The sequence below is a fragment of the Colletotrichum siamense genome (genome assembly GCF_013390195.1).
Source record: "Colletotrichum siamense strain Cg363 chromosome Unknown KSG_Cg363_contig07, whole genome shotgun sequence".
Classification (NCBI taxonomy): domain Eukaryota; kingdom Fungi; phylum Ascomycota; class Sordariomycetes; order Glomerellales; family Glomerellaceae; genus Colletotrichum; species Colletotrichum siamense.
In genome coordinates, this window is record NW_023501020.1 from 4,386,983 (window position 1) to 4,414,352 (window position 27,370).

The 27,370-nt window shown below is 53.4% G+C and overlaps 9 protein-coding genes across 9 annotated transcripts; 2 read left to right on the plus strand and 7 right to left on the minus strand.

Annotated features, from left to right (window-relative positions):
• Nucleotides 1-1,149: 1,149 nt before the first annotated feature.
• Nucleotides 1,150-2,458, minus strand: CGCS363_v011501 (Ubiquitin-60S ribosomal protein; the record flags this gene model as incomplete). Its single annotated transcript, XM_036643350.1, has 2 exons — nt 1,150-2,072; nt 2,140-2,458. The coding sequence occupies 2 exons, from the start codon at nt 2,456-2,458 to the stop codon at nt 1,150-1,152; spliced, it is 1,242 nt and encodes a 413-aa protein (XP_036491471.1).
• Nucleotides 2,459-3,198: 740 nt separating this feature from the next.
• CGCS363_v011502 (uncharacterized protein) lies at nt 3,199-3,909 on the minus strand (the record flags this gene model as incomplete). Its single annotated transcript, XM_036643351.1, has 2 exons — nt 3,199-3,644; nt 3,702-3,909. The coding sequence occupies 2 exons, from the start codon at nt 3,907-3,909 to the stop codon at nt 3,199-3,201; spliced, it is 654 nt and encodes a 217-aa protein (XP_036491474.1).
• Nucleotides 3,910-5,079: 1,170 nt separating this feature from the next.
• CGCS363_v011503 (uncharacterized protein) lies at nt 5,080-6,218 on the minus strand (the record flags this gene model as incomplete). The annotated part of the gene is made up of 3 exons (XM_036643352.1): nt 5,080-5,331; nt 5,384-5,630; nt 5,872-6,218. The coding sequence occupies 3 exons, from the start codon at nt 6,216-6,218 to the stop codon at nt 5,080-5,082; spliced, it is 846 nt and encodes a 281-aa protein (XP_036491473.1).
• A 1,051-nt stretch (nt 6,219-7,269) lies between these two features.
• Nucleotides 7,270-8,578, plus strand: CGCS363_v011504 (Tocopherol O-methyltransferase; the record flags this gene model as incomplete). The annotated part of the gene is made up of 4 exons (XM_036643353.1): nt 7,270-7,415; nt 7,630-8,180; nt 8,238-8,355; nt 8,410-8,578. 4 exons carry the CDS (start codon nt 7,270-7,272, stop codon nt 8,576-8,578), a joined length of 984 nt encoding a protein of 327 aa, XP_036491476.1.
• An 879-nt stretch (nt 8,579-9,457) lies between these two features.
• On the minus strand, nt 9,458-10,099 carry CGCS363_v011505 (uncharacterized protein; the record flags this gene model as incomplete). Its single annotated transcript, XM_036643354.1, has 2 exons — nt 9,458-9,694; nt 9,761-10,099. The coding sequence occupies 2 exons, from the start codon at nt 10,097-10,099 to the stop codon at nt 9,458-9,460; spliced, it is 576 nt and encodes a 191-aa protein (XP_036491475.1).
• Nucleotides 10,100-11,014: 915 nt separating this feature from the next.
• Nucleotides 11,015-13,592, minus strand: TGL4 (Lipase 4; the record flags this gene model as incomplete). The annotated part of the gene is made up of 2 exons (XM_036643355.1): nt 11,015-13,218; nt 13,304-13,592. The coding sequence occupies 2 exons, from the start codon at nt 13,590-13,592 to the stop codon at nt 11,015-11,017; spliced, it is 2,493 nt and encodes an 830-aa protein (XP_036491924.1).
• A 3,060-nt stretch (nt 13,593-16,652) lies between these two features.
• CGCS363_v011507 (uncharacterized protein) lies at nt 16,653-17,925 on the minus strand (the record flags this gene model as incomplete). Its single annotated transcript, XM_036643356.1, has 2 exons — nt 16,653-17,742; nt 17,816-17,925. The coding sequence occupies 2 exons, from the start codon at nt 17,923-17,925 to the stop codon at nt 16,653-16,655; spliced, it is 1,200 nt and encodes a 399-aa protein (XP_036491561.1).
• Nucleotides 17,926-18,867: 942 nt separating this feature from the next.
• GPI17 (GPI transamidase component GPI17) lies at nt 18,868-20,571 on the minus strand (the record flags this gene model as incomplete). Its single annotated transcript, XM_036643357.1, has 2 exons — nt 18,868-20,247; nt 20,317-20,571. The coding sequence occupies 2 exons, from the start codon at nt 20,569-20,571 to the stop codon at nt 18,868-18,870; spliced, it is 1,635 nt and encodes a 544-aa protein (XP_036492003.1).
• Nucleotides 20,572-23,728: 3,157 nt separating this feature from the next.
• FAT1 (Fatty acid transporter protein) lies at nt 23,729-25,870 on the plus strand (the record flags this gene model as incomplete). Its single annotated transcript, XM_036643358.1, has 3 exons — nt 23,729-23,735; nt 23,930-24,684; nt 24,740-25,870. The coding sequence occupies 3 exons, from the start codon at nt 23,729-23,731 to the stop codon at nt 25,868-25,870; spliced, it is 1,893 nt and encodes a 630-aa protein (XP_036492002.1).
• Nucleotides 25,871-27,370: the final 1,500 nt, after the last annotated feature.

Sequence of the window (27,370 nt, forward strand, 5' to 3'; positions counted from 1 at the left end):
AGGTCCAACAACACCGCACCCGGCCCTCTTTTCCCTTTGGGAAGGACCAGATTCCCCCACCACCTTCCTGACGCTCTGAAAAGTCCGCAAGGGGGCCTCCTACGTCCTAGAAAATCTAGCAACACTGCTGAAAATTGCTTGAAATCTGTTTCACATCTTACTTATGCGAAGTATTGTTTTCCATGAGCATTCTCGCAAATACACCTTTCTGTTCCGATATCCAACATGGCTGACAAGAGTCCCTAAACCGGCGAGGTCTCCTTCTCTGCCATAATCCTCGCCGAAGGCCAAATAATGAGAATTCCAGCAGTCCGCTACGAAAAGAACAACCCCCCCGTCCGAATCTATCTCAACTTCTGCAACTCGTTGAACCTGCGCGAGTTCACAATCAACGTATTTCCTGATCGGCAGCAAATCGGCAGAATTTGCAATGACAGGCATGCAGGAAATTGAGGCACGAAAGAATGAGTTGCGACCTACGAGAGATGCAATCGAAAGAATCCGGGTTGCGAAGGTGGACGGATCGTCGGGGAGAAAAGCCAACAAGGAGGTCCAGTTCTGCAGGTCCAACTAAGAACATCGCTGTCGCCAAGTCCCATACCACCCCAAGCCGCGTCCTGCGCTCCAGGCACACCCTGGAACGCATGGAAGCTGCTACCGCCATGCCTCGAGCGCCTCATCGTGGCTTCTCAACGACTATCGACAGATCTACACAGTCGCCCGACGTCAGCAAGAAACCAAAGGCCACGAAGGCCGGGTTGGATGCCGCCATGCATGTTCTCCGAAATGGAAAGATCACTGGTCTGCATACTACAGTTTCCAAGCGACAATGCCTTCGTACACGCCACGGGCCTTCTGAACCCGAATCCGTCATTAACGAGACCACGAAGATTCGAACGGGAGGTAGGGGGGAAGGAGGCACGCCGAACATCCACAGCAAACCGTCGTCCTTGGCTAGTCACAGGCCCAAGCACATTGACGAGCGTGGATGGACATCAATTGGGGGGTTGCTGAGTGGCGACAAAGGGTTCGAGAGGACATGGTCCAAAGTACGTTTGAAGTATCAGAGATTTGCTTCGTGGTATGCTAAGATAAGCACATGCTGGCCTATGACCGGAAATCTATCGTGATAGAGCAGAGCTAGACCATCTAAACTGTGATCACTTCCATTCCACCCCATTCCAGAGCCCGAAAAGTGCCTGCATCCTTCATTTCTGCCACATCAATACCGATTCTAGCAGACCAATCAATGGCCTCTAGTTCCGCCAGAGTTTTCTGTCCGTGAGTTTGTTTGAATGCCCCACGGAAGATGAGAAAGACGCGAGCAACCGTGTCAGGTCGGGGCTCAATCTCCAAATGAGCAACCTTCTGGAAGTCTGATTGGGGCACGAAGTCGAACGCAATATCTTGACCCCTGTCGCGGATTTTCATAAACTTGGGCAACCAGTACACAATGAACTCGGTGCGCATGGCTGGTGTCAATGTCAGGGTCTGCAGGACCTTGTCGAGGTAAGGCAGAAAGTTGTCGAAGGACAATATGTGCGCGGCTGAGCCCTTAACGCAAAGGTGTGGGCTCTGAGGGTTGAAAGGATAGTCGGCTGAATGTTCTGGAGCGACGCATCCGTCTGCGAAGGCCTCGGCTTCCCAAAAGAGGTAGCTGCACTGCAACTTGGTCCCTGGAGCTCCTAAAGTCTCGAGCGTGCCATCCGGGCATACAGAGACTTGCCACGTGACGCGGGATTTGCCAGAAACGATCGCGGGCTTGATGATCGGATAGAGAGTAGAGAATCCCCAGTGCTGTGTGAGGGTGACGTCTACGGAGACAGAGGAGAGTTTTGTTGGAGACATGAGGTAAATGGCAGGCTTGCCCCCGCAAAGTCTAGCAACGAAATGAATCAAGTCGTTGTCCTTGACTGAGTAGGAGGCTAAAGTCCGATTATCTTCCATTTGACTTCCCTGAAAGATGAGTCGTTGGGCCTCGGGAGGCACGCCCTCCCATTCATAGTATAGAGCTTTGAGCTCCCCAACCGTGGCTGAGACTTTGGTTTCTATGGGGGTGATCTTTCCAGTCACTAATGGATCCATGTGAGCGTACGACATACAAAGACATCGGGTGAAGAGAGAGGACAGGGGTTATACTTGTTTTGACGTGAACGACGAAGCTTGAAGTCGGCTGAGGGGCTTTCCCAGTCTTCGTCCGCTTTCTCTTTGGCTCAGGGTCCGCAGTTTGCTGTGAATGCAGCTTGGAGAAGAGGAGGATGCTTTCGTTTGGGATGGCGTGGTAGGCAGTAGGATCAAGCTCGACCTCTTGGTCCAGGAAGGGGGGCGTGAATTGAACAAGCAAGTCGGCATCTCCAAGATTGAACTCCGCACGCGCCTTTTGGATGAGCGACTCATACGAGTCGGGAAGTCCGATGAGGCGGCGACGATGATCAAAAACGATGATGACCACAGACATGGCGAGGCTTGCTGGTTAGTGTAGTCGTGGAAGAATATGCGTCAGAGGCGACGACGACAAATTCAGACTGTTGACGAGAAGGAGGACGGCGGTGAGGAGGGGGACTTGCGGTGGGGAGATCCAAAGTAATGGAAAGCCCTTGTTGAGATGATTGTCCAAGAAGAGATTTCAGTTGTTCGGTGGAATTTGAACGAAGCCTGAAAGCGAGGAGGTCCTGTGTCGTGGAAGGAACGGTGAAAACAAAGCTGACTGTCGGCCAAGGTTCAAGGCAGGAAGGCTCCGCGCAGACCCGAGTTCGTTCTGGAAGTAGCCACCTGCCCATTCTGCTGAGTATGGTCATGGAATACTGAGTAGAAGCAATCATGAAAATAGAGACGACGACAGCAAATACAACGACAGCAATTTACATTTCGTCCTCAGCTACGTTCTTTGACAGCGAGATTGTCATTCAACGCACCATGGTCATATGCTGACGGGAAGCGCGGATGATCAGACCATGGTATGGGTAACCATCAAGATTCCGTTCTATTACCCAGAAGACCTTTTGGTACGATAGAAAAGCACAGCGAAGCAGAGATCCCGACCCCTCCCTGAAAGTAGACGCTCGCTGCCCATAAACCGAGTACAAAAGTTCTGAAAAATGATGCTTCGTGCCATCACTGTCTCCCAAAAGATACCCTTCATCCATCTGGGCGATTCGTGATCCAAACTTCCTGCCCGAATGGTCCGCCGGGTCTTGATCAATCGTCGAGGCTGACCATGCTCGTGGTGGTAGGGTCAACGTCGCAGCCAGAAAACAGCTCCTGTAGCAACCTTTTGCCGCGTTCAATGAGTAAGTCGTTTACCGGACCGTTGCGAACCAGGAATGTCACAGCGGCATAGTCGCGGCTCGAGGTAGTCGTGATCTTCTCGTTTCTGTGGATGGCTGGAATTTGCAGGCGGACTTGGGTTGCTGCGGTAGGTCTGAATGGACTAGTCGTTGCTGTTTGGCGATCGAATGCGGAGGATCGGGGGCGTATCTGGGCGGTGGTCTGACGCGAAGACGTAGTATTGTAACGGTTTCCCTGGGACTGGATACTGGCAACCTCGTCATCATCGACATCGAGCGCAACTACCGAGTCGTCTGACGAGGAGTCGGCTAAGTCATTGTCATTGTTGATGGAAGCGTATGGTCCATCAGAGCTGTCTGAATTCGAAGATCACGTCAGCCGTTGTTGCCCAGAAAAGATGTAAACAGGCATACCGTCGTCAGTGGAATGATAGCGAGCAGCTGTGTTACTCTTCCGCACAGTACGAGACACTCGAGCGGGAGTTCGAGGAGCCGGCGCAGGACGCGCAGAGGGTGTCGATCGGTGAGGCTTTCCAGATTGAGGAGCCTTCTTGGCCCGGAGCCTGACCTTCTTTCCCGGGTCATGGGGCTGGATTTTGGCATGTTGCTTCTGGCGAGACATCGTGAGCCAAGCGCGCCTGATCTGGTGCGAGTATGTTTACTTGGGAAGGAGCAAAGCGTTGAGCCAATTGAGGTTGAGAAGAAGTAGTAGTGATGTCCGACGTCCAGTCGAGTTCTGTTGGTTTGAGCGACAAGTCGGGAAGTTGCCAGATGGGGCAACGATAGAGTGAGAAAGCACGAGTTACCTGACTGGGGAGGTGCCTGCCTTCGAGAATGGAGGAAAGGGCGGGCTCTCTCCGTCAATGTTCTCAGCCGCTCCTTCTTTGTGCTTCTGGTGCCCAGTTCCCTGCCACAAGTGTTCCAGGCAACCACCCAACTGTCAACATGAAGATACAATGCTCTTTCTCGAACGAGGCCGAGTGTTCCTAGTGGCGTTGCGATCTGTGTTTCAATCCAGCCAGCGACTGGTTTCGTCCGCCATTCTTGGTTGCCTTCTCCAGTGTCTAATTCTTCAATCGCTTGTATTCGGTGTCCGATTCTTCGTCTGTCATTGTTCACTTGGCCACACTATTAGTCAGTTTCATGTAAAACTATCACGCGACGTCAAACTGTGAAAGAGGTGACAATTAGTCGATTACTGTGCGTAGTTCCTTTGGATAATAGCGTCATGCTGAATTGTGCATTACAACTGCTATTAATCCTAGACAGAAAATCTCTGGATTTCCGCTGGATAACAACAAACCACTTTGCTGTGTTGAAATACGTATTGAAACCGTTTCCTGAAAGAGCTTCATCGTTGATGTTTGTCTCATCATAGTCTGGTTCTCGAGTCTTCCGTCTTTTCCCAGCGCTCCGCTGTTTCCATTGGCCGAGTCATGAGCGGTCTTCGCTGTTGTCATCATCTTCATCGTCATCGTCACCGTCGTCGTCGTCCTCCTCCTCCTCGCTGTCGTCGTCGACTCTCAGCCTGAGTTGTTCTTCCTCTGTAATTTTGAGTCTCCGCCGGCCGTGGCTCGTTGTCCACGGTGGCCCTGGCGGGTCGTCAGTACCTGTCTCCGCCCGGACCTCGGCGATAGGTCTCGGAGTCCGGAATGTGGGAGGCCCTCTGCAGACGGAACCCGTAATTTCTGAGACCCGATCGGAGTCGCGGAAATCGTTGCTTGCTCGTAGAAGCCCTTTGAATACCTCCTCCTTTTCCTCGTGATATGGCACCTTTGCGCATTGAACCGATTTAGGTGGGCAAAAACTTCTGCGAGTCGCTCTCCTGTTCAGAGAAGCTCTGGGGGAAGGCAGCGATGCCGGCTACAATGGCGATTGCCATGAAGCAGAGACTGATGAAGACCCAAATAAGGCCCCAGCATCGAGATGAGCCGCCGTATCGCTGGGCAAAAACGCTTGCATCCGAGCTGTTTACTTTTCGCATGATGAGATCGTCACAGATATCCCAAGCAGAGTAAAGAGCGGACATTACTCCGAGGAAGAGCTGTTGCCGCGTTAGCTTTTGGGAAGTTTGGTCCGCGTCGGGCACTACTCACAACAACGAATCTCAAAGCTTGAGCATGAGAAATGAACCATGCAGCAACAAGCAGCCCGACAGCGAGAAGAACCGTCAGAATAGTGAGCCAGTCTCGTTTTCCCCACCAAAGTGTGAGTAGGAAACAGACTCCGAGGACCATGGACGCGATCTTGGATGCGTTGATGTTGAAGCCGCAAAAGATGAGCAGACCTCCGATGAGCGACGAACCGAGATAACCAGCCGGCAAAGTAATAGCCTGAACACCTCTGAATGAAAATAGTCAGCGGACCGTTTGAATGAAGAAAGCAGCGTGTCCGTTCAGGCCCCGCCGTCGATTCAGGTCATGGTTGATCGTAGTTTCAGCAACAACAACATAAATTACATCGCCAGCATCGCAGAATTCATGAGAAATGAAATAAAACGAACCCCTTCATCAATGTGGCCCCCCCTCTGATATTTTTGTCAGTAAAACAATGTTTTCATGATGAAGCTTTTGATGATACTTACTCGTTGGGGTCCAGTGTGATTGATACAACACGACCGCCGGTACAACACGCGGTGATGGCGTGGCCAAACTCGTGAAACGCTACGGTGAGCATCTTAAAAGGCCAAAGAATATTTCGAAGATACGGAACGTTCCAAAGAATGGCGATGGCGACGACGTATGCTGCGATAACACCAAGGGTGACACCCTGAGTTGAGTTGACACTCAAGTCACGGCGAGCCAATGCATGGTGAGTCGCGCGCGCGACTTCTGGCGCAGCTAATATGGCTGCCCTTTTCCACACCATATTAGCGACATTACTGGCGCGAGCAAGCGTTTGTCGCGCCGTCGTTGGGTTGACTGGCGCCATGATTCGGCGGATTGGTGAGAAAGCGAGTGTAGGTGTGTGCGCGAGAACGAGTGTTGTAGCGACCGAGTAGCGGCGGTTGGCAGGCCAAGTGCTGAATGAGAGCAAACAGGAAAAAAGACAGGACTTCAGCAAGTTCTTCTGGAGGGACTGAATGACTTTTAAAACAAGCGATCGTCAAAGCAATGCACACGCAAAAATACGTAAACAAGCATTACGCGGCGGACGCGGGCTGGGCTGAGGCTGGGCTGCATTCCCCCCCGTAATCAGCCCCTGTTTCTCCCCGGGCCCCTTTTTTTTCCTTGCTGGCGACCAGAGTGCGCTGCACTGACGCTGCTGTCGCCTTACGAAGAAAAGGTTTGGCAGATGAACGGCCCCACCCCGGCGTCCGGCACTGGCCTGCACTGCCACCATGCGACATGTGCCGACGCTGTGCTGAGTGGCTGGGGCTGCCCACGGCGGCGGCGTTGGCCGGCTTGGGTCTTGGGGATCGGGTGAACTTGCCGGCTATTTTTAGGGAAGGCTTGGCCCAGCGTGACGAAGCTTTGGGAAGTGGCTAGTGCTGCGGCTGGTACTGTGGCTTGCCTAACGCATCCGCCAATGACATAAGCAATGATTAGATAAGTCCAGTGTCTTGATCTGTGCGCAGCAACGGACGAGGGGACGTGCACCTGCCTCATGCAGTTGGGCGTTTTAGCTTTCAGAGGTTCCCAACGGAAAGCTGACGTCTCTCTGCTCCTCACCTACCCAACGTGTTGAGTAAGGTAAGGTCACGTCCTCACACCTCAATTACCTAAAACGAGTACATCCTCAAGAGACGAAGTAGTATGGCTGGTCAAGTACCTTTACCGAGGCCGGGCCGCGGGACGCGGGACGACCAATGGCCCGTCACCCAGCACCCAAGCTCCCGAATCTCCCAGTTGTTCATCCGCTCCGTCATTTGGATCAGTCGCTGAACTCACTTATTTCTGGATCGTCGTCGCAAGTGAGCCATTGAACTCATACATAACCCAGTCCTCTTACTATTTGATACCCATCGGCCTCTGTCTCCAACATGGCCGCCGTCGTAGACAGCTCTACCACGCCGCTCAGCCAGCAATATGACACCCCGCTCGGCTTGGCTCACTCCACGATGCAGGTCTTGAAGGACAGGATCAAGCTGCACTATGATCTTGCGAGTGATTATTATTTGAGCCTCTGGTACGCTTTCCTCCGTGCGAGACCATTTTGAAGGATGTGCTTGGTATTGGCCTGGGACGCAGAATACCTGGCAATTGGAGAGTTCATCCTCTCGTCCGAACACAAGTTCGCTCCACAGCCCGACGCCCGGGTTGCATAGCAGCTTTACTCAGCGACTCTCGGAAGCAACACATGACTTCAAAGTTGAACACTATCTAACATTGCCTGTTTGCAGGGGCGAGCACATCCACCACGGCTACTGGGAGAACGATTCTCAGACCAAGGAGGAAGCTCAGGTCAACCTCATCCAGCTTCTCCTCAAAATCTCCAAAGTAGGCGACAACAGCACAGTTCTGGATGTCGGGTGCGGAATCGGCGGCACCTCCCGATACCTTGCCTCGACGTTGGGATGCACCGTGACCGGCATCACCATCTCGACCAAGCAAGTCGAGATCGCAAACCGACTCACCAAGGCTGAGGCGGCAAAAGACCAAGAAAAGAACGAGGTGGAGTCCGACGTCGATGGCTTCATCAAGCTTGGTCGAGGCAAGGTGCGCTTCATCGAGCTTGACGCAGAGAAGATGGGTGACTTTTTTGCTGGGCAGGGGGGCTCATTCGACGCCGTCTGGATCAGCGAGGCTCTCAGCCATTTCCCCAACAAGGCGCTTTTCTTCGAGAACACTTTTAAAGTTCTGAGACCTGGCGGCAAGCTGGCCTTGGCGGACTGGCTCAAGGCCGAGAACCTGAGCGAGACAGATTTCAACAATGACATCAAGCCAATTGAGGGTGAGGACGTGCTCTACACAGCTCTTGGTCCGAATCAAGCTAACCAAATTCTCACAGACGGCATGCTACTCCCACCCATGTGCACGCAGCAGGGATATGTCGACCTGGCGAAGAAAGGCGGACTCAATCTACTTGATGGGCCCAAAGACATTAGCAAAGACGTCGCAAGAACCTGGTAAAGACCCGCCCGTGTTGCACTTTGGCTTGTGGTCGCTAACATGTGCTTCAGGGATATTACGTGGTCTCTCATCCAGAACCCCTCTCTGTGGGCTTTCGCCTTTAGCCAGGGCCGCGACGGCATCGCCTTTCTGCAATCCTTCCGCGCGATGAGGCGAGGTTACGCGAACGGGACCTTCCAGTACGCTGTGATCTCCTTCGAGAAACCCGGTGGAAACTGAGATGACGGATGTGAAATACAGCGCCGAATTGAATTTTCGGATGCTTGCTTCGAACAGAACCACTGTATGCGTTCATGCCAGATGATTGGATTGAGAAGCACCTTGGATCAGGCTTGCCCAATCATATTTGTTCTCTTAGTTTCGATGATCAGCTTGCTAGAGATGATCTGCGGTGATCAGCCTATTTTCTTTATGTGGTTCATCATCAGATAGCCAGGTCTTCAGCCTCTACGTTTGCGCGATGTGTTACTCAGCGATGTGGCATCGGAAGTGCTAACTTTTCGAATGATAAAGATTACGTATCCTATCTGAACCATGCTTCAAAGGAGAAGTCAAAAGCGGCCTCAGACGTAGTTCAAATGTATTTAGCGCCCCGTGTGCGAGCATAGGTAACGTAGACACCGTGAAGCATACTGAAGAGACTGCTTTGATACAATTCTCTTAGCCGCATTCTATTGTGATACCAGGCACTAGCCTTGTTCAAAGTGAGCTGCCAATAGCCGCAGTTGACTTCTGGTTAGCTCTTTGGGTACCTAGATCAAGAGACCACCTGATTTTCCTATGCCTGCGCGGCTATATTTGCTGTGGAGTAGTCTTTCTTCCCTTCCAAGTTTTCTTCTTCGCAGTTTGCCGCCTGGAGGCGCACCTTGTTGACTGCCGTATGACTTTCACGGGGAAATATTCGAGGGCCAGGATGGCCTGGGCTAGAGAAACCTCTATGGCCACCAATGGGGGTATATGAGCTGTGGAGTAGAAGTCATAATAATAATCCATAGTAACAGCGGCAAACGACGGCACCAGCAACAACGACGGCACCTGTAACATGTTTCCTTTCCAAAGTCCCGCCAAGTTGTCAAACCAATACCATACTAGCTTAACTCAGCAGCTCTGCCAGGCAAAGGAAAGCGCCTCTGTCACAGGCGACGTTGAGGAAACGCGCTCCCTACCAAACACCACTCTACCGCCTTCCTGCGCGATGATCCGGAAAGTAACATTCAGAATGCCCACATAACCATCGCTGCCAACGCATGGCGAGGATGACCCCAGGCGCTGAGCGATAGCTACATTCCGAACAACAGCGCTGGACCCCGAGGACGTGCTCGTCTGCTTCGTTACCTTGAAGACCGATATATCAGAATCTTGAGAGAGATTATGCCAGCATGCGATGATAACACGACTTACCGTATCAGACGCTGTCTCGCTCCAGTATGCCGTCGTGTAAAAGTCAACCTTGGAGTTGGGGCTCAAGTAGAGCCCGCCGCGGACGACGACGTCCTGCAGCACCAGCGACTTCCCGGACTCACCCTGGTCGACGAGCAAGTGAACCTGGCAGCTCGTTATCTGGCCAGCCGCAAGAGACTCGCTAAAGTCGGGCAGCGTGATCGTCAGGTCGCTGAGGTCGCCCGACCATGTCACTCGGGCATCTTGGGGACAGCCAGGGCCGCTGTGCGTGAGGGATCTGATTCGGGCAGCGGAGGCAGCGGCAGCTGCCAAAGATAGGAGTAGCGGAATTAGGATCATCTTTAGCTTTGTTGCCGAAAGGCTCGATGTCCACGGGTGTGTCGCTAGAGGCAACTTACGATGTATGCAAGTCGATGGGGGGAAGGCAGCTCCTCTTATACATCCACGGAGCTTATGATGGCACGAATCAGAGTCTCGGGATGCAGCCAAATCTGGGTCGCTATCGCTGCGGTCTTCCAGCAAGGAAGAAGGACCGCCTGATATGGTGGTAGCTGGCGAGGTGGTGTCGGTTAATTGGGCAGATATATCCAGCAAATTACCCCGGCAGCGACGAACCAAATTTGCCTTTCAGCTTTTAATCTACAGAGGTCGAAGTCAGTGTTCTGGACCTTGATTGACTGGCTCTTTCTGGACTTCAATCTGGATCCCATGGTTTAGCCGCCGCCACATATCTGAATGGAGATCATCCGGAGACGGTCGACATACAACAGCAGGTATCGCCCTGCGTCGGATGAAGATGCTCCTGATTGAAGTAAAAACACAACATTCGCTTGCGACACACCCGTTGTGTTGTGAGAACAATGATGGTTGCCGGTAGAGACAACTGAGCATACGTACGGTTTGAAGTGGTTTGAATTCCAAATAATCATCTATGCGACAGGATGGTTCGTTTGACACGTCTCCAGCCGCCTACTTCTACAATGCTGTGTACCGCAGATGCTACATCAAACTCCCAACGATGCTAACGTTATCATGTGTGGACTTCAAAGACCAAAGCCTAAACCGAGCTCCGTTTATGATGCAACCGCCCATGCAATGCCTCTTCAATGACTACGATGGCTAGTCCCAGCTCATCCAATTGGACCGCAAAACATCATCTTCATCTTTCGTATGATTGGCCGCTGGATTGGCAACTTCATTTCCCTTCTCTGTCTTATTTTCCTCGTCCGAGGAGCTCACCCTCCCGTCTACGAGTCAATCCCAAAGTCCTCCCACGGAATCGTTCACCGCGATGACTTCACGGCTGCTAATCTCAGGTAAGTCTTTGCCTTCCTTGAGGGCTGGGTCTATTTCACCGGACCCTTCGCGGAGCCAGTGACTATCGCTGTATGGCTCTGGGTCCGACATGTCGGTATGAGACTCGACATCCCCGTCGGAGGAATGCAAGTCTGATGTTTCTAGCTCGGTGTGGGATGTCGCCTCCCCTCTCGACCCCGGAGCGAGAGGGTCTACATCATTGGCTGGTGTCATGGCCAAGCTGGCGCTGTGTGCCAATGACCCCTCCGAGTGTCGTGACCGGTGCAAAGGAGGCGTCACGGGTTTTCCAAAGTCAAATTCGACGGCCTCAAGATGAGCCGGGTTTATGGGACTAGTCTGAGGTCCCCGTGCCAAAGAAACGTTAAAATGGCTCTTAGCTGCTCTCTTGAGACGAGGCTTGCGAACAAGAACAGGTGACGTGCTTCCGTGGCCGTGTCTTGCCCGCATTTCTAGACGCTCCTCTTCCTCTGTCTCTTCATCAGTGAGCACGTTCTCCATCAAGCGTCGGTGGTGAGCCATGAGCTGTACACTGCTGCCCGAGCATCGGCGCTGACGGTTCTTGACGATCTCTGTATCTAGAGTAAGGGCTGGGGTTCCGGATGGTGCAATCTTCGCACCCCCTGTCGACTTCGGCCACGGTGGCGGCAAGACAATGCCAGTGGTGAGTCGACGCAAGTCGACTTGGCTGTCAGAGAACACAACACGAGCGCGTAGACGATGAACAGCTCGATCCAGTGCGAGTTCGATGGCGCAGCGGTCACGAATCCGACTTAGTTTCGGCCACGTTGCGCGTTCGCCCATTAAGCAAGCCCGTAACATGAAATCGGGGCTCGGGTTGCTAAGGATCTTTGGTATGTCGTGGATACTGATCTCTGGTAGAATGTTGATGTCGCCAGAATATTTCTGGCTGAGAATACTCTTAAGCTTCGTGACTAGTGTTGGAAAGACGCCAATCTCGGCCAGAAAGTGCAGGCGATGCAACGCTTCATCCTTGGCCAGAGCCGTCAGAGTGTATACCCAATCAAGCTCCTGTTTGCTGGGCGAGAGACTGGTTCTACGCGCTGAGGTGTCATCAGGGTCGAGTTGATCATCACGCGCCAAGAAGGGCACGACATGTGGGTTGACCTGCGAGACGATGAAGTGATTCACATTGAACATTTCCGCAAGCCTCGTCATGGGTAGGTCATTGTCGACGGAGCCATCAATCCATCTCTGTGGTGTCGGGTTCCAGGGCATATGCTCGCCGGTATCAGGATTCTTGACTAGCAACGGAGCCGCGCTGAAGACCAGTGGCACCGAGCAGGAAGCAGCCACCGCCGACCAAATCATGACGTTGGGAGCGGTGATGTAATTGAGTAAGCGTGGTAGTTCGTACATGGACTCGGTGGATACGCAAATATTGAGGACTCGCCGTGTGCGGTTGTAAGCTTCTTGGAACGTGAGGTCTCCCACCAAACCGCGCATCACACGAGTCAAGTGCTTGATGTCGGACCAACTCCCCTCGGTGAGCAATCGTCGCATATGGTCAAAGACTCCATCAGGGTTCTCCTCGGCATCGAAGACGGCGAGGTCACCGTACGGGAACTCCCTAACAAGACGAGGAATCTCCTCGTCGGTTCGGGTGCAGATGACGGCAGACACGATGGAGCCAGCTGAGGCACCCGATATGATGCGCGGCAGCAGCTTGACCTCGAAGAGCGCCTTTAAAACACCTATATGGGACATACCCAGGGTTCCTCCGCCGCTCAACAGCAACGCGCTTCGGCCAAAGCTTTGGCGAGCGAACAGGACGCTCTCCAAGATGTCTCTCTGGCCCATGCCCTCGGGTAATGCATACTGGCTCTTTTCAACGAGAGCGTCAATAGTCTGGATGGCCGAGTCGACATAGCGCTCGATGAGGTTCTTGGTGCCGACGTAGGAGTGTCTGTATAGATCAACATTCCCCATACCACCGAGGTCTCTGCACAATGCTGTGCGAACGAGGTGCATCATGGCTCGTGTATCGCAATTTGTTCGGGCATCGTCGAGCTCTTTCAGTCGTGCCTCGATCAACTCGGGGTAGTAGTCGCCATCGTAGGGGTCCACCTTCCACACGTCGTTCTCTTCGAGTATATCAAGTTCCTCGGCGGCTTCCTGCCATTCTTTGCGAGATTCGGCCTAGACAAAAGGGTTAGTTAGTAAGGGCAGAGCCTCTTGGTGTTTCCGCAGTGGTCGCGTCGGCAGTACTTGCATTCTTCATGCGGAGAGACAATATCTGCTTCCTCTCTTCCTGTTTCCTCTTGTTCTCCCGCTCGAGCTCAGACAGACCATCCCGCAAGGACAGAACAAGGTTGTTGGCGCCTCTGATGGCGCGGGATATGGAATCGATGGCGGCATTTCGGGGGGGCGGCGACTGCGGCTGTTTCTTAATCGACGACGACCTGCCGGTTTTGAGCGAGGCTGTAGGGCCTGATGATGAGGATTTGACCCTTATGGCCGGGAGAGGGTGCACGGGGTTGATGAGAACGTCGTTCATGGTAACGGGGAAAGCAAGACGACGAGAGGAGAGGGATTCGGTTGGGCTAGAAGGAGCTTCGAGAAAGACAAAAGCTGGCGGACGAAAGGCAGCCCTGTTGCCGCCCGTATCGCATCACAGCCTGGCAGCGTATCGGTGCAGCGGGCTTCTGACATGTGCTTTGGGGCGGTTGTTTGGAGCGGGGCGGTCAGAGCATGCCCGCGTCGGTGTATTGTCGCGACGGCGTGCGGCTTCGTGTGCCCTGGAGTTGGGGGAGGTGACGGAAGAAAAGCCGACGGTGGAGGAGAGGACGCAAATAGATGGGGTCGTCGGTCTGCGGTGCGGTTGGCGTAAAGAAGGACAGACGTGTAGGAGGTGTCGTCAGGGCGTCCAAGACGTGTCGGTGATGCAGTTCTAGGAAGTAGGCAGCGAACAAGAGAGTATTTTGGCGTGTCGAGTCGAAGGGACAGTCAGATCATGTCAGGACAGACTAGACATGGAAAGGCCGCAGATCTCTGGGGAGCAGATGACCGGACAAACGGGTACAGAGTACGACGGGGTGTACTTGGAGCGAAGGTTGGGGCGGGATTGCGGAGCAAATCAGCCTGCCCTATGAGGGAGAGAGCGTCGGCCGAGAAGGGGAAAGGAAGAACAGGCGGGCGCAAAAGGCGGACGATGGTTTGGCAGAGGAGCGGAGGCGGTTGGAGCAGAGGGGACGAGATGAAGCGACGGACTCGACGGACGGGATTCGCAGTGCGGCGGGCGAGAGACGGCGGTAAGAGGGAACAACGAGAGATGTATGTGTGTGTGTGTGAGAGAGAAAGACAATGGTTCGAAGGGAGAAAGATATTGCGTAGGTCGTCAATTCTGTAAATACTGTAGTACTTCTGTTCAGCGGCGGAGGGCCAGGGGAGGAGAAGATGAAGAAGGGCTCGAAGAATATCGTCAGCGAGAGACGGAAATGTTGGTGGAAAGCGAAGGCCAAGGAAGGACAGCGACGATGGGTGTGGTGATGACACCTGCAGGGGCCCCCAGACGGGGACTGTGACCGCCAGAGGGTTGGTGGGTGGGTAGGTGGGTGGATGGAATGTGAATCCGGTGCAATGCAAGATACAACAGTGGGGCCGTCCAGTCCACCCCAAGCGTCTTCCCCCACAGAAACCTCCACAAAATCCTCCACAGGGACCCCGAATGCGCTGAGTCCCCCTCGATGCGGGTGGATGTGGTAGCGCGGGTGCACTGTATCTGCCCTTGGTAAGGTACCTATTCATTCACACGGAAAGGAAAGTACGCAGGCGACCTGGAAAGCGAGCATCCAACGTAAAGACACAGGAGCAGCAGAAAGGCAGGCATCAGGAGGAACAGACATCAAGCCCGGTACCTAAAATGTGTGCAGGGCAGACATGGGCTTTTTCGATTTCTGTTTTCCATTCCGCGGAAGCACAACGGAAAGACTTCGCTGTGTGTTGGCCAGAGGCGGGGTACGTAGCGATCAGGACCCCACGTGCCAGTGTCACCGTGTCACAGCAGACGTAATGGGCAACTCGACAGCAACCGATTGGCCCTTTTCTCGTCAATTACCTACCTTAAGGCACCTTACCTTACCTCACCCAACACATACACAAGCATAAGCACTGCGCTGATCTACCTGTCTGGAAACTGGACCGAACCTGCCAGAGGACGAAGGGCGAATAGGAGGCGGGGGAAAGGGGGGCCCCAACCAGGCCAGATGACCCCCCCCCAGATTCTGGGAATCCTGGGGCAGCACCGCAGCTCTGCGTCCTCCGCTTCGAGAGGGGGGGCTGAGACCATCTTCCAGCGAGCGCAATGCATCGTTGCCATTAACCGTTGTCCAATCAATGTCTGCCGCACCACACCCACCCACCCAGACACACCAACGACTTTGGAGAAAGACGGGGAAGACTTCACATTCATTCTCTCACCCACCACCCACCACCCACCACCCACACGAATTCACTCACCCTCCGCCCCAACCGTTCCGCCGGGGAGCCACATGACGCCGTGTCTTGGACAAGTGCTATATCTCAGCCGGTTATGAACCGCTGGGGAACTTGCTGAGACAGCTTCAGTTGCCATCTCCACTGCTGCACTCTCTGAAAATAGACTACATCTTGATGCTGCTCGTCCTAAAGCTCGACCAACAGGCAGCCAGGCGGCCAACCAACCGTCTCACCGTCTCACCGTCTCGGATGTCACAAGCCAGGATAGGGCCGTTCGGCGAACTCTCCGCTCTCCATCCAATCTTCCACTTTTTACCTAATCTTGAGCATCAGCTCAGTCGGTCACCTGCCTCTTCCCATTTTGGAGGTCAATACCTACACATACTATGCGCAAGTTGCGAGCGTCGGTCTGTATGGCTACCACTCGACGTCTTTGTCGTTGCGGAGACCGCGTTTTCAACGGCCTGCCTGTCACACCCCTTTCAACCTTTGCCCGCCGTTGTTTGAAGTCTCCAAAGCCCATCTGCTAGGCTCACGTCTCGACCAGCTCCAACGCGACCAATCACCCGTAACTCCGTCTGTATGGCTGCAACTTAAGCTTGACTTCCCTGCCTCATGAATCAGACGCTCATAAAATGCCCACTGGAGTGTCTCATGCCATTCATTCTCTGACTACTGATCCTTGGGTGACTTTTTTTCCTGGGCCCCGATTAACCTACTGTGTGTAATCCTGCCTGCGGACGCACGTTATTTCCCTGCCACCAAGCCCCATCGAAAAATCTAGATCCGGAATTATCCCCAAGCATGGTGCTCCCGTCTCCATTTCCTCTTGCTTCTCCCCGTTGCCAGCGGCGCCTGACTCGGCTTGACGAGTGTTGCACGCCTACCGTGTCATCGAACAGAGTGTTCACTAGACTCTGGAACACGTTACAATATTGTACGTCATCATTATCCTTTCCCGACTCTAATCCGTAACCTTTTCCGACCTCAATGCTCTCTAACGCCGATCTTGTCTTCGGTGGCAGCTCCGGTGTCTTCGGCAGCGTGCACATCATTAGATTCTCAGACTCATCTTGCTTGACTCAGACCGTATCGTGCATTATGAGCCAACAGCGCCCCCTCAAGGCACGCCTGTTGATGTGTCCACGCTCTCCTGCTGTACGAGGAGAGCAGCGAACTCGGCGACCTTGTCGCGAAGGACTGACGCGACCTTTCCCTCTGTCCAAAAGTGGCCCGCCGTCGCGACTTCTTCGCCATGAAATCGTGAGCGTTCAACGCTTTCTAACCTTTCTACCCAGTTTCTAAGCTTGGCTACGGGCACGAAACCGTCTTTGTCGCCGAACAATGCCAGCGTCTGGTTTTCTACCAGCTTGGTTTCGCTCAGCTGCCGGTGGTCAGAAGTATAAGTTGGCGCCCCCTGCTCCCGGGATCTTGTCGAAGCTTTCGCAAACAGTCCTCGTCCTGCAGACGTGGGAAGAAACGACATCGTCGCCAAGTGAGTGATCACTCCTTGCAGTGGGGACACGAGCAGGTACGCCGGTCGCACCTGCGTCAAACCCCCGACCTCATCTAACACGAGAGGGGTATTCTGCTGCTCGGAGGCAGCAACTGGGGCGGCGTCCTCTTTTTCCTCGGGAACAACGTCGCCGCCCCTGTGGTGGAGGTGATGGTGGTGCCGTTTTGTTTTTGCTAGCAGCTCGTTCACACCTCGTCGGATCTTGTCCTCCGCATCCATGGAAAACGACCTCCTCGAATCGTGGCTTTTGCGCTGGGTATCCTCATCCCCGCCGACCCGCATGCCTAGATATTTCTTACGGGGCGACGTAGACTGGGCCGCCCTGGCGCTGGCCAAGATGACATTCTGCTGTTCAGCCAGATGCTGGGCTCGTAGTCGTATATCGGCCGCCGCCGAACCCACTGCTGGTGCCTTGAACTGTGCAAGAATGTGTGCAATTGGCGGTATCTGTGTCGTAATCATTGCGCCGTAAGAGTAACCGCCGAGGAGGAGAACCGGCTGATCCGACGGAGACGACCCTGGCGGCGCATCCGGGGGCGAAGGGGCTCGGGCTGTTGACGGCGACCGTGATATGCGAGGACCGAACGGATCGAGGAAGTGCATGTAGTAGACCATAAACCCGATAAACGACATGTAGTCGCTGCGTTCCGGCTTCGCCGTCCATGAAGTGCGCCCTGCCGAGCCCGAGGCACCTCTGTTCCGAAATTCTGTCAGCAACACTTTGTTTTCCTCAAAGGTCTCCCAAAAACCAGTGCAGCATCTCTGACCTGAAATTGAAGGTTCCAACAAGAAACCCGTGGCGTAGCAAAGTGCCCGCGACGATGTCAACAATCGGGTCGTCGTAGCATCCTCCCAAAGGCGCGTACGGATGGGCCATGATCGCAGCGTGCCGTCTCCATGGTGACGTATTCGAGGCGGAAGGGCTCAAAGCTTGGCAATGATAGACTCGGCAGTCGAGAACAGTGTCGTCATGGAGGCTGGGGAGCGTGAAGCTCAATGTTGGTTCGGGAAGCATCTTCTGATCTTCATACTGAAAACATTGCTTGAATCGTCGGCGACGCGGTGGGGGTAGCACAGTAGGCTCCAACAGTCTGGGTTTTGGCAGAGGGTTCGCACTCAGAATTCGATCAATCGGGACTGCCGGGCGGAGGAGCGTAAGGATTGTGGTCAAATGGTGGAGGGAGAGACGAAAGACGTGGGTAGGTCCTCCAGACGGGATGAAATGTTCTTGTGATCAGGTCCCTGCGCCCAATGATTGACGCACGAGAGGGCCCTGCGAATATTCACCGACGGGGAGGGACGGGATGGCGGGAAGCGTGGGACGTTGGGCAGGCACAGCAGCCCCTCGCATGCAAGGCGAGCAAGCAAGCTTCGTGGTGGCGTAGGAGCGCAGGGGCTGGAGCACCAGGATCTTCACAGCGATTACGTACCTGGCACTCTGCGCCCCTCCATGCAACCTCACCTTGGCCCGGTTCAGCTCACCGACATTGACCGACGAAAATGCCCCACTAGAGCAAGCTATCGGAGCTCACCTCGAGATTGAACGGGAACATGATGTGACCCCGGGCAAGGTTGCGGTCGCAGAGGACCCAGAAGTTTATGGTAGCTTGCCCATACGTCATCTTCTCGTCTGCAAAAAGCTAAGAACAGATGCCAATCTTTGAACAACAACGGCATGTTGATAAGCTCATAAAGCGACAAAGCGATTGACACAGCAGCTGTGCTGTCGTTTGGAGTGCAGCAGCAGAAATGATCAAATAGCATAGCGATTCAACTCCAGCTGACATAACAAGTTCATTGGTGGTATCGACTTATCCTATTATAACTTTTTCTTATTGGCCTCGGCCTCAGCTCTTTCTCGCCTCCTCTTTCTCCACGCCTTAATCTCGTTCAAGAGACCCATGACCAACGGGACGCCCACCGGCCCGAGGAGTGGCAGATAAACGGCAATCTTGTGCTCGTCCGGGAAGTAAAGCTGCCCGACCATACTTTTCTCAAAAAAGGCTCGTTCCGCCTCAGCCTCGGCAATTCTGGCGTGCTCAAGACCTTCAGGGCCACCCAAGCTGGCACAGGCACGCTCCAGATGATGCATTGTCTTGGCCACTCCGTCAGCCACATTCCGTGGGATTGAAATGGATGGCAGAGCTAGCGACAGCCGAGCCAAGGATCCCAGTGTCGACGACGCTCGCAGCAGCAGATCTGCCGAGCGGATGCGGGTGAGCGTTGAAAGTCGCAGCGGAAGGGAACCCGACTGGGGCGTTCCTAGGAGAGATAACAAGTGGCCAGCAAATGTCAGCATCGGCTGCTTGAGTATAGCTGCCGATACATGTGACGTCGTTGACGGCAGTGACAACAGATAGACTGTTCCCCACTGCGGGATCAGCCAGGACTGGGATGTTTCGGATCCTGAATCCAATCCAATGGTCTGGTTCCCGACGAACAAGAGAAAGTTCACCGTCGGGGCACCGCCGATGGATGGTGATAAGGGCCATTCGGCGGCGTTGATAAAGGAGGCAAGGTCGTCCTTGCTGAGAACTTGGGACTGCGCGCCCGGCGTAGCATACAATTGAACCTGGGTGTCGATAGTAAAATTGTGAATGGGACTGAGGACGTCTAGCATGGGCTTCATGTAGTCCCGGATTGCCGCCTCTACATCCCATGTGTTCGGCACAGATCCGCTCGTGAATAGGGAGAAGCTAAGGTGATAGGTTGGAGAGTATCGAAGTGAGCGGGTTGTGCGCTTAGCGAGTGACTCTGCGGCCTCCGGTGATACGCCCTGTGGCTTCGCATCGGTAGCTCCTGATGCGGCCAGCAGAAGATACGAAATGATAGCTTGCTCTTCGGCATATGTGGATCGTAATTCACTTGCAATGTACGAAGCAAGGGCGGACGAGGACGACGTCGGGGATGGTATGGAATTCGAGGGGTATGTAATATCGAGAATTGGAGAGTGTGGGTTCAGAGACGCCGTGGTCGACTCGCCGGGACTGAGACGTATTGTCAGGGCGACTTGAGAGTCGTATTCGGAAGCCGAGATATGGCTATCGCGAGGGGCAAGTTGCAGGCGAAGATGGTGGCCTGAGAAGTCGTTGAGATCGTCGAGGGCATGCTGGGTGAGACGAAGCAGGTTCTGTGCTTCCTGCTCCTGAAGGTTGTTTGCTTGCACAGAGATTTGCAAGGGAAAGACGGGGCGACAGGCCTAACATCAAGATTGTCAGCCATGTTTCAACGTCGTGATGCGGCCTCGGAGCGTTCATATGTGCCCTACCTTTCCATCTGCCCAGTCGGCCATGCCAGAGAGGGGCAAATTTGCACGATAAATGGTCGTAGTCATCCACCATATTGGCAGTCCCAGAAACAACACAATTGCCCAAAAGGAGAGAATGACGAGAGAGCGGCGGCTGACATCGGAGGGCTTCTCAGGGGGCGGAGCCTTACGGGAATCGGGATACGGTGGCGGGACGGAAGTGGTCTTCTCAGCAGCGTCAGGAGCCGCGCTCCCTACATCGTCGTGAACCGGCATTTTGGCAGCATTGGCCGCTCGTGGCGACGATGAGGGTAGGCTGCGCGGTGCTAAACAGCTGCACGAGAGACGAAGTGGTGATCTGGCCGGCGTGCGGATGTCAGCGACACAACGCGACGCAATGAGACGTGGTTATTCAGGTACGGAGGTACGTACATGGAATTGAGAGCTGCCCACTCACCCACCCATTGATGGTGCCTTACATAATTAGGTTGGCGCTAGACACGTTACCCCCCCGCAGCCGTTGGTCCTGATCACATGCAGATAAAGCATTATCGGATAACGATAAGGTGGAAGGCAAGAGCAGTACGGAGCAATCAACGGCAGCACAGCCACAACGTTAACTCGTCGCCTCCCACCTAGGCACTGCATCACATCAAATGTCACTAGGCACTATCAAGGCAAACCCGGAACTTGACAAGTCGGTTCACTTCGGCTGCCTTGGTTTGTCGTCTTAGACGAGGCATCCTGGGCAGCGGATAAACCGACAACGACGAAACAACCTTCGAGAAGGGCACGCTGTCCCTGCATATCCTGCCACAAGCGGCACGATGCGAACGACATGGAAGTGCAGGATCCGTATCCGTACATATCGGAAATTACTTACCGCAATACATTATCTCTTTCTCATCAGTTGCATCTGATCTCTACAAGCCAGGAGAGGTTGCAAACCACCAGAAAAATTGGCGCGCAAGGGAATACGGGGCGTTACGCACGCAACGAAAGAGCAGATCTTTATCTCGTCCTACAAATACGCACTGCGGACAGTTACGCGAACTCCGTCGGCGCACCGGAGTCCGTGACCCGGTCCCTCTCCACCCTGATATGCAGGAGCAAGCGGAATCGGCCCTCGCTTCTGTGTCGCCGATCCCCCCGACTTGAGTGACCTGACCGTCAGCCGAGGAGCGCTGCCCCCAACCGTCCCTCCAATCTGCCGTAATCGCTGCCATTTTCTGGAAGGTCGGCATCGCGCAAGTTCGGAAGGGTGGTTACTCAATCGGGAAAGCGTTGCATCTTCAAGATTCCGGGCGTGTAATTCAGGTCTGATGCAATGCTCACCAGCGTCGGTGTCGATCTTGTCGCCGCGCTTGTCATTCCCACGACACAGATGGATGAATGGTCCTCGGCTACACATTGTATCGTTCGAGTCAAGACTTCGCGTCAACGATGGGCTAGGGATGGATGCCTAAACATTTCTTCTGCTCGTCCTTCATCCATCCTCGGGCCATTTCGAGGGATGAGCAGACGCAACACCACACACACCACACATACATACCGCAGTACACACTTTCACACACACACGAGGTCCCTGTCGCATCGGGCCGCTCGCCGTTGCTGAAATAAGCAACATCCCTCCAGGAGTTGCGAGACGTTGGCCAGGCTGTTGATGTGCCACAGCTACGACTAGCTAGCTGCGTTGGACAGTGGGACAACAGCCACACCGTGGACCGTGAACAATGGAAGGACCATAACGACCCGAGAAAAGAAGGCCAACCAAACACCTCGGCAACTCGTCTGGTTTCCAAAGTTCATCGGAAACACCAAAGGCGCAGGACTATGTGACGCGTTGCGGTCCGTACCTTCACCGCACAGAGAGAAAGAGAGAGAGAAAGCGAGCGGGACGTTCGTTTCCAGCAGAACCAGTCGTCTGGACGTCCAAGACATGGGGCAAGGCTTCTTGACAGGGACAGGGGCAGGGAAGAAGGATCAGGAACAAGGTCCAACCCCGCTGGCGAGCAGCGAATCGCAACTCGCAAACACGTCCATCGCAAGGGAAACTCCTGCGACTCGTTACCCACCCATCCCGAATCGAACACGCAGCTAAAACCAGCCCAGAGCTGGCGCACTCGCAAAGCGCACGAGCTTCGCCAGATGCCGAGGCTCCCGCCTCCAATCGCCCGCTCTTAAGCCCAGTTTGGCAGGCCAAGCCCAGCAGCGCAGCGCAACGCAGCACGACGCCTCGCATTGCATAGCATCGCGGAGCGAGCATCGATTATGAACTGCCGCTGCTAGTGCTGCCACTGCTGCCACAAGGGACCTTGGCGGGCACCTTGTACTCACTCTATCGACGAGTGACGGTGAAGAGAGGAGAGAGAGACAGAGTTGCTGCCCCTTCCCATCGCATAGCGCATGGCATTGCATGGCATGGCATTCCTTCACTCGAACCACACACTCTCTGCTTGGGTTTGTGGAGTAGCTGCCACCCTCCCAACTGGCTTACACCGAGGCATTCAAATCGAAGCCTTCCTTACAGCTGCAGCACCACGGGCAAGCTACTCACTTGCTTCTAGTCGTCCAGCACCAGCAACAGCACCAGCGCCAAACAAAGCAGGTGAGGTGAAGTGGTGTTCCTCGGCTGTCGAGACGTATGCTACGGCCATGACCTTGTCCACCATCGCCAGCGTGGAGCTTCTCCGCCACCCATCCCAGCTCCAAGTCCAGGGCCCCGTCCCAGTCGTTCTTTCATCCGGTCACTGGTGCTTTATTTGTTCGATGGGGGTACGTGGGCTCACACGGCCCAACAGCCGATGGTTGAGGTCACCACCGCAGCTTCGGGTAACATATGATTGCCCGGCCGGTACAAGATTTGCTTCACTCAGCGCACCTGTGGTGTTGTGCCGTGTGTTGGGTCGGGTCGGTGTTGGTGTCGTGTCGTGTCGTGCATGAGAGAAAGCGACGGGCTGCTTGTCCCATATGGATCCTTCAAACGAGGGTCGACACACCCAATGCCGACTGCGACACTCTGTCTCCTTCACTTGCTTCCTTTTAATCTTGTGACAGCCTCTACATCCCGTTACAAATACCAACCCCCGTCCGCACGCCATTGGCTTAAGGTACCTTGTCTCGTCACCTTTTACTCCTTCCACGGCTTCTTAGCTACAACAGTTACAACGGTAAACGGTTTCCTCAGCCACTCACCCAAACGAACAAAATTGGAAGCTTGCGACAGCCACTGTCGGCGGCTAGTACCAGCACCACATATCGTGACGTCTGCCCACTCCCCGCCGCCCACTGCCACGCTATCCATTTGAATTCCGGCCTTCTGTCGACCTCGCCCCTTCTCTCTCTGTCCGCAGAGTCGCAACCGTAGAAACAAATTTCTTTACTCTGTCTTCTGGACTGGGACGTTGCAATACACCCTGTACCTATAGTCACAATGCCTGGTAAGTACGACCTCTCCATACCAAACCCCATGGCGGACAGACATTTTGCTCCGGTCACCGGCCTCTTCGCCCCCAAAAAAATACAATCCCACCCTCGTTCACGCCGCCGAAGCTCCATTACCTCAGCCGAGCAACGCTTTCCTATTGTTGGTCCGATCGCGCGCTGACTCAAACGTTTTTTTCGCAATCATTAGTGCCGCTGGCTCTCGCCTTACCAGCTGCGGCTGCGGCGTATTCGTACATCAACGCCCGGATATCGCTGTGGTACGATAGACACTTGCTTAGCTGCGCCCTTCCCGCGACCCTTTCTGCGCTCTGGCGCGAGCGAACCGACCGATTGAACCAATTCTACATTCTCGAGCGAGCCGCCCAGAGCAAGTCCTCAGCGAACCGCACTTTTATCATATTCGAGGGCAAATCGTATACCTATGCCGAGACTTATGAACAAGTTCTGAAGCATGGCGCCTGGTTGAGAGACCGCTTTGGCGTGAAGCCCAAGGACATCGTCGCCATCAACTTCCAAAATTCGGACACTTTCATCTTCCTTTGGCTGGGCCTTTGGTCAATTGGCGCCAAGCCCGCATTTATCAACTACAACCTGACGGGCAAGCCGCTCGCGCATTGTGTCAAGGCTGCCACGACATCGTTGATGCTCATTGACCCTCACGTTCTTCACAATGTTGGAGACGACGTCCGCAGTGAGCTGCCTTCGGTGAACTTCGTCGTGGTCGACGCAGAGCTCCAGCAGGAGATTGCGGCTACCAAACCACGACGCGCCCCCGACTCCGATCGATCCGAAGACCAATACCAGAACTTGGCTATTCTCATTTACACGTCCGGCACGACGGGCATGCCCAAGCCGGCCATTGTCTCGTGGGCGAAGTGCATCGTTGGCGGTGTCTTCACATCAAGATTCACCAGCAATGGGCCAAATGACGTCTTCTACACGGTATGCAATCTCGTCGCACTTGAAGCTTTCGGCACTAACGTGACATGCGCGACAGTCCATGCCCTTGTACCACAGTTCCGCTGCCCTGTTGGGTTTCGGCAATACCCTCGAGGCCAATGGCACGATCTGCATCGGAAGAAAGTTTTCCACCAAGCTGTTTTGGGAAGATGTTCGTGCATCCAAGGCCACCATCATCCAATATGTTGGCGAAACTTGCCGGTACCTGCTCGCTGCGCCGCCTCAGATTGATCCGGCCACAGGCGAGAACCTCGACAAAAAGCATCACGTGCGGGCAGCTTTCGGCAACGGCCTACGACCGGATGTGTGGAACAGGTTCAAGGACAGATTTGGAATTGACACGGTCGCTGAGTTCTATGCTGCCACCGAGGGTTCATTCGGAACATGGAACCTCAGTCGCAATGATTTCGCAAAGGGTGCTGTTGGCAGAAATGGTACTCTCTATAGTCTCGTCATGGGCATGGACGTTGCCCTCGCCATCATGGATGAGAACAACGAGTTTCCTGTGAGAGACAAGAAGACTGGGTTGTGCAAGCCTGCCAAGGCCGGTGAGCCTGGAGAGCTGATGTTCAGACTCTCACCCACAGATCTGGAGCGCCGTTTCCAAGGGTACCACGGTAACCCAGACGCTACCAAGGCGAAGGTCATGCGCAACGTCTTCTCCAAGGGAGACGCGTGGTTCAGAACGGGCGACGTGGTGCGATGGGATAGCGAAGGGCGCCTTTACTTCTCTGACCGCATTGGAGACACCTTCCGATGGAAGAGCGAGAATGTGTCAACGCAAGAGGTTGGCGAAGCTGTCGGCTCGCATCCTGCCGTGCAAGAGGCGAACGTCTACGGCGTGGAGCTACCCCACCATGACGGCCGAGCGGGATGTGCTGCGGTCGTCCTGGAGGGTCAGCCATCAGAGGAGACGCTGCGCAGCATCGCGCAGCATGTGAAGCTGTCACTACCAAAGTACGCGCTCCCGCTGTTCCTGCGAGTCATGCCGCCCGAGGCCATGCAGACTACTGGTACCAACAAGCAGCAGAAGCACGGCCTTCGGGCACAGGGAGTGAAACCAGACAACACAAATACTGGCAGCATGTATTGGTTGAAGAACGACACCTATGTGCCCTTCTCCGAGCGGGACTGGGACGAGCTCAACGGCGGGCGAGTGAAGTTGTAGAAGATGTTTTGGGATTTGATCTGTCGCAAGCGAGATACCATTCTTACTATTCTTCTTCACTTAGAACATAGCTTACCATGGCTCGGCTGTCAACGAAGCACGTGCGTACATATTATCAAATTAAGCTATCCTGTTTAACAGACCAAGAGTCTGCATTTCTTTCTTCCCTTCTAAGGTTTCTTCTTCGCAGTTTGCTGCCTAGAGGCGCACCTTATTAACTGCCGTATAACTCTTACGGGGAAATAATAGAGGGCTAGGATAGCTTAGGTTATAGAGAAACCTCTATAGCTACTTATAGGGGTATATAAAGAGAGCGTAAATCGCTAGGGAGTAAGCATCTCCCTCTTTACGCTACTATAACTTATTACTCCTTTAATATTAAGATATTATTACTATACTATATTAATACTATTTATTACTACTTTAAAAGTAGTAATAACTTCTTTATAATTACTTAAAAAAACTAAAATAAAGTATATAGATTTTTATATATATAACTTAATTTCTTAGTATAAAGTTTAATAATATATTAAATATATTACTACTTTCTACTAATATACTTTAATAAAATAATATATTATTAAGCTAAAATATAGAGATATTTTAAGTATATTAAAATAAACTTTAAAATAAATAAACTATATAATATTAATTAAATTAAGTATTTTATATTATTAAAATATAGTACTTTATTAAAAGAACTTAAGGATATATATATAATCGCTATAACGTAGTAGTAGTTAATAGGGGTAGTTAGATATATAGGGGGTAGTTAGAGTAAAGGGGACCTCTTATATATCCCTAGTTATATAAAAATTCACAAAAGAATTCTTCACAAAATGGAGTCTGCATTTCACTGCTGTGCTGTTGCAGCGAATTATCTATTTGGTTTTGCTAGTTACTCACGTTGGCGTTTTTGAAATCGGCTGTGTTGCCCAGAAAGATGCAAAAAGACGATGCCACCAGGGGCGGTGGAGGCTTGCTCGACTGGACGTATCGAGCATGAATGACCTCGATGCCTGCATTCAACATCTATGTCTCGGTATTACAATGTCTGAAGTTGCACGTTGGTTCAGGAGAGGTTTGCAGTGAAGATGCCGTTCCCTCCAACAGTTCATCACCGCTCCAAGCAAACACAATTCACCATCAACCCAACTTCCTGAAAATGATTCACTGTTGATCAAGATTGAATATAAAGACCGCCAAAGTTCAATCGCTCAGCATGAAAAGCACATCCATTTCCCTGGGTCTAAATACACCAACACCACCATTCAATACAGCGTGTATCACTTTTCTTTCTTCTACACCTCATCGACATCACAACCGCAGCCATGAGCAACAACGGCCCTCCTTCCCCTTACACCGACCCCCCGACTCCTCCGGCCACGCCTCCTCCTCAACCTGCTCCCAACAACAACCGCCGTTAACTTAATGGAAGCGACTAGTTAAAGCAAGAAATAGTGCAGTGCAAGTAAGGCCGATGCAGACGATCGGCAGTCA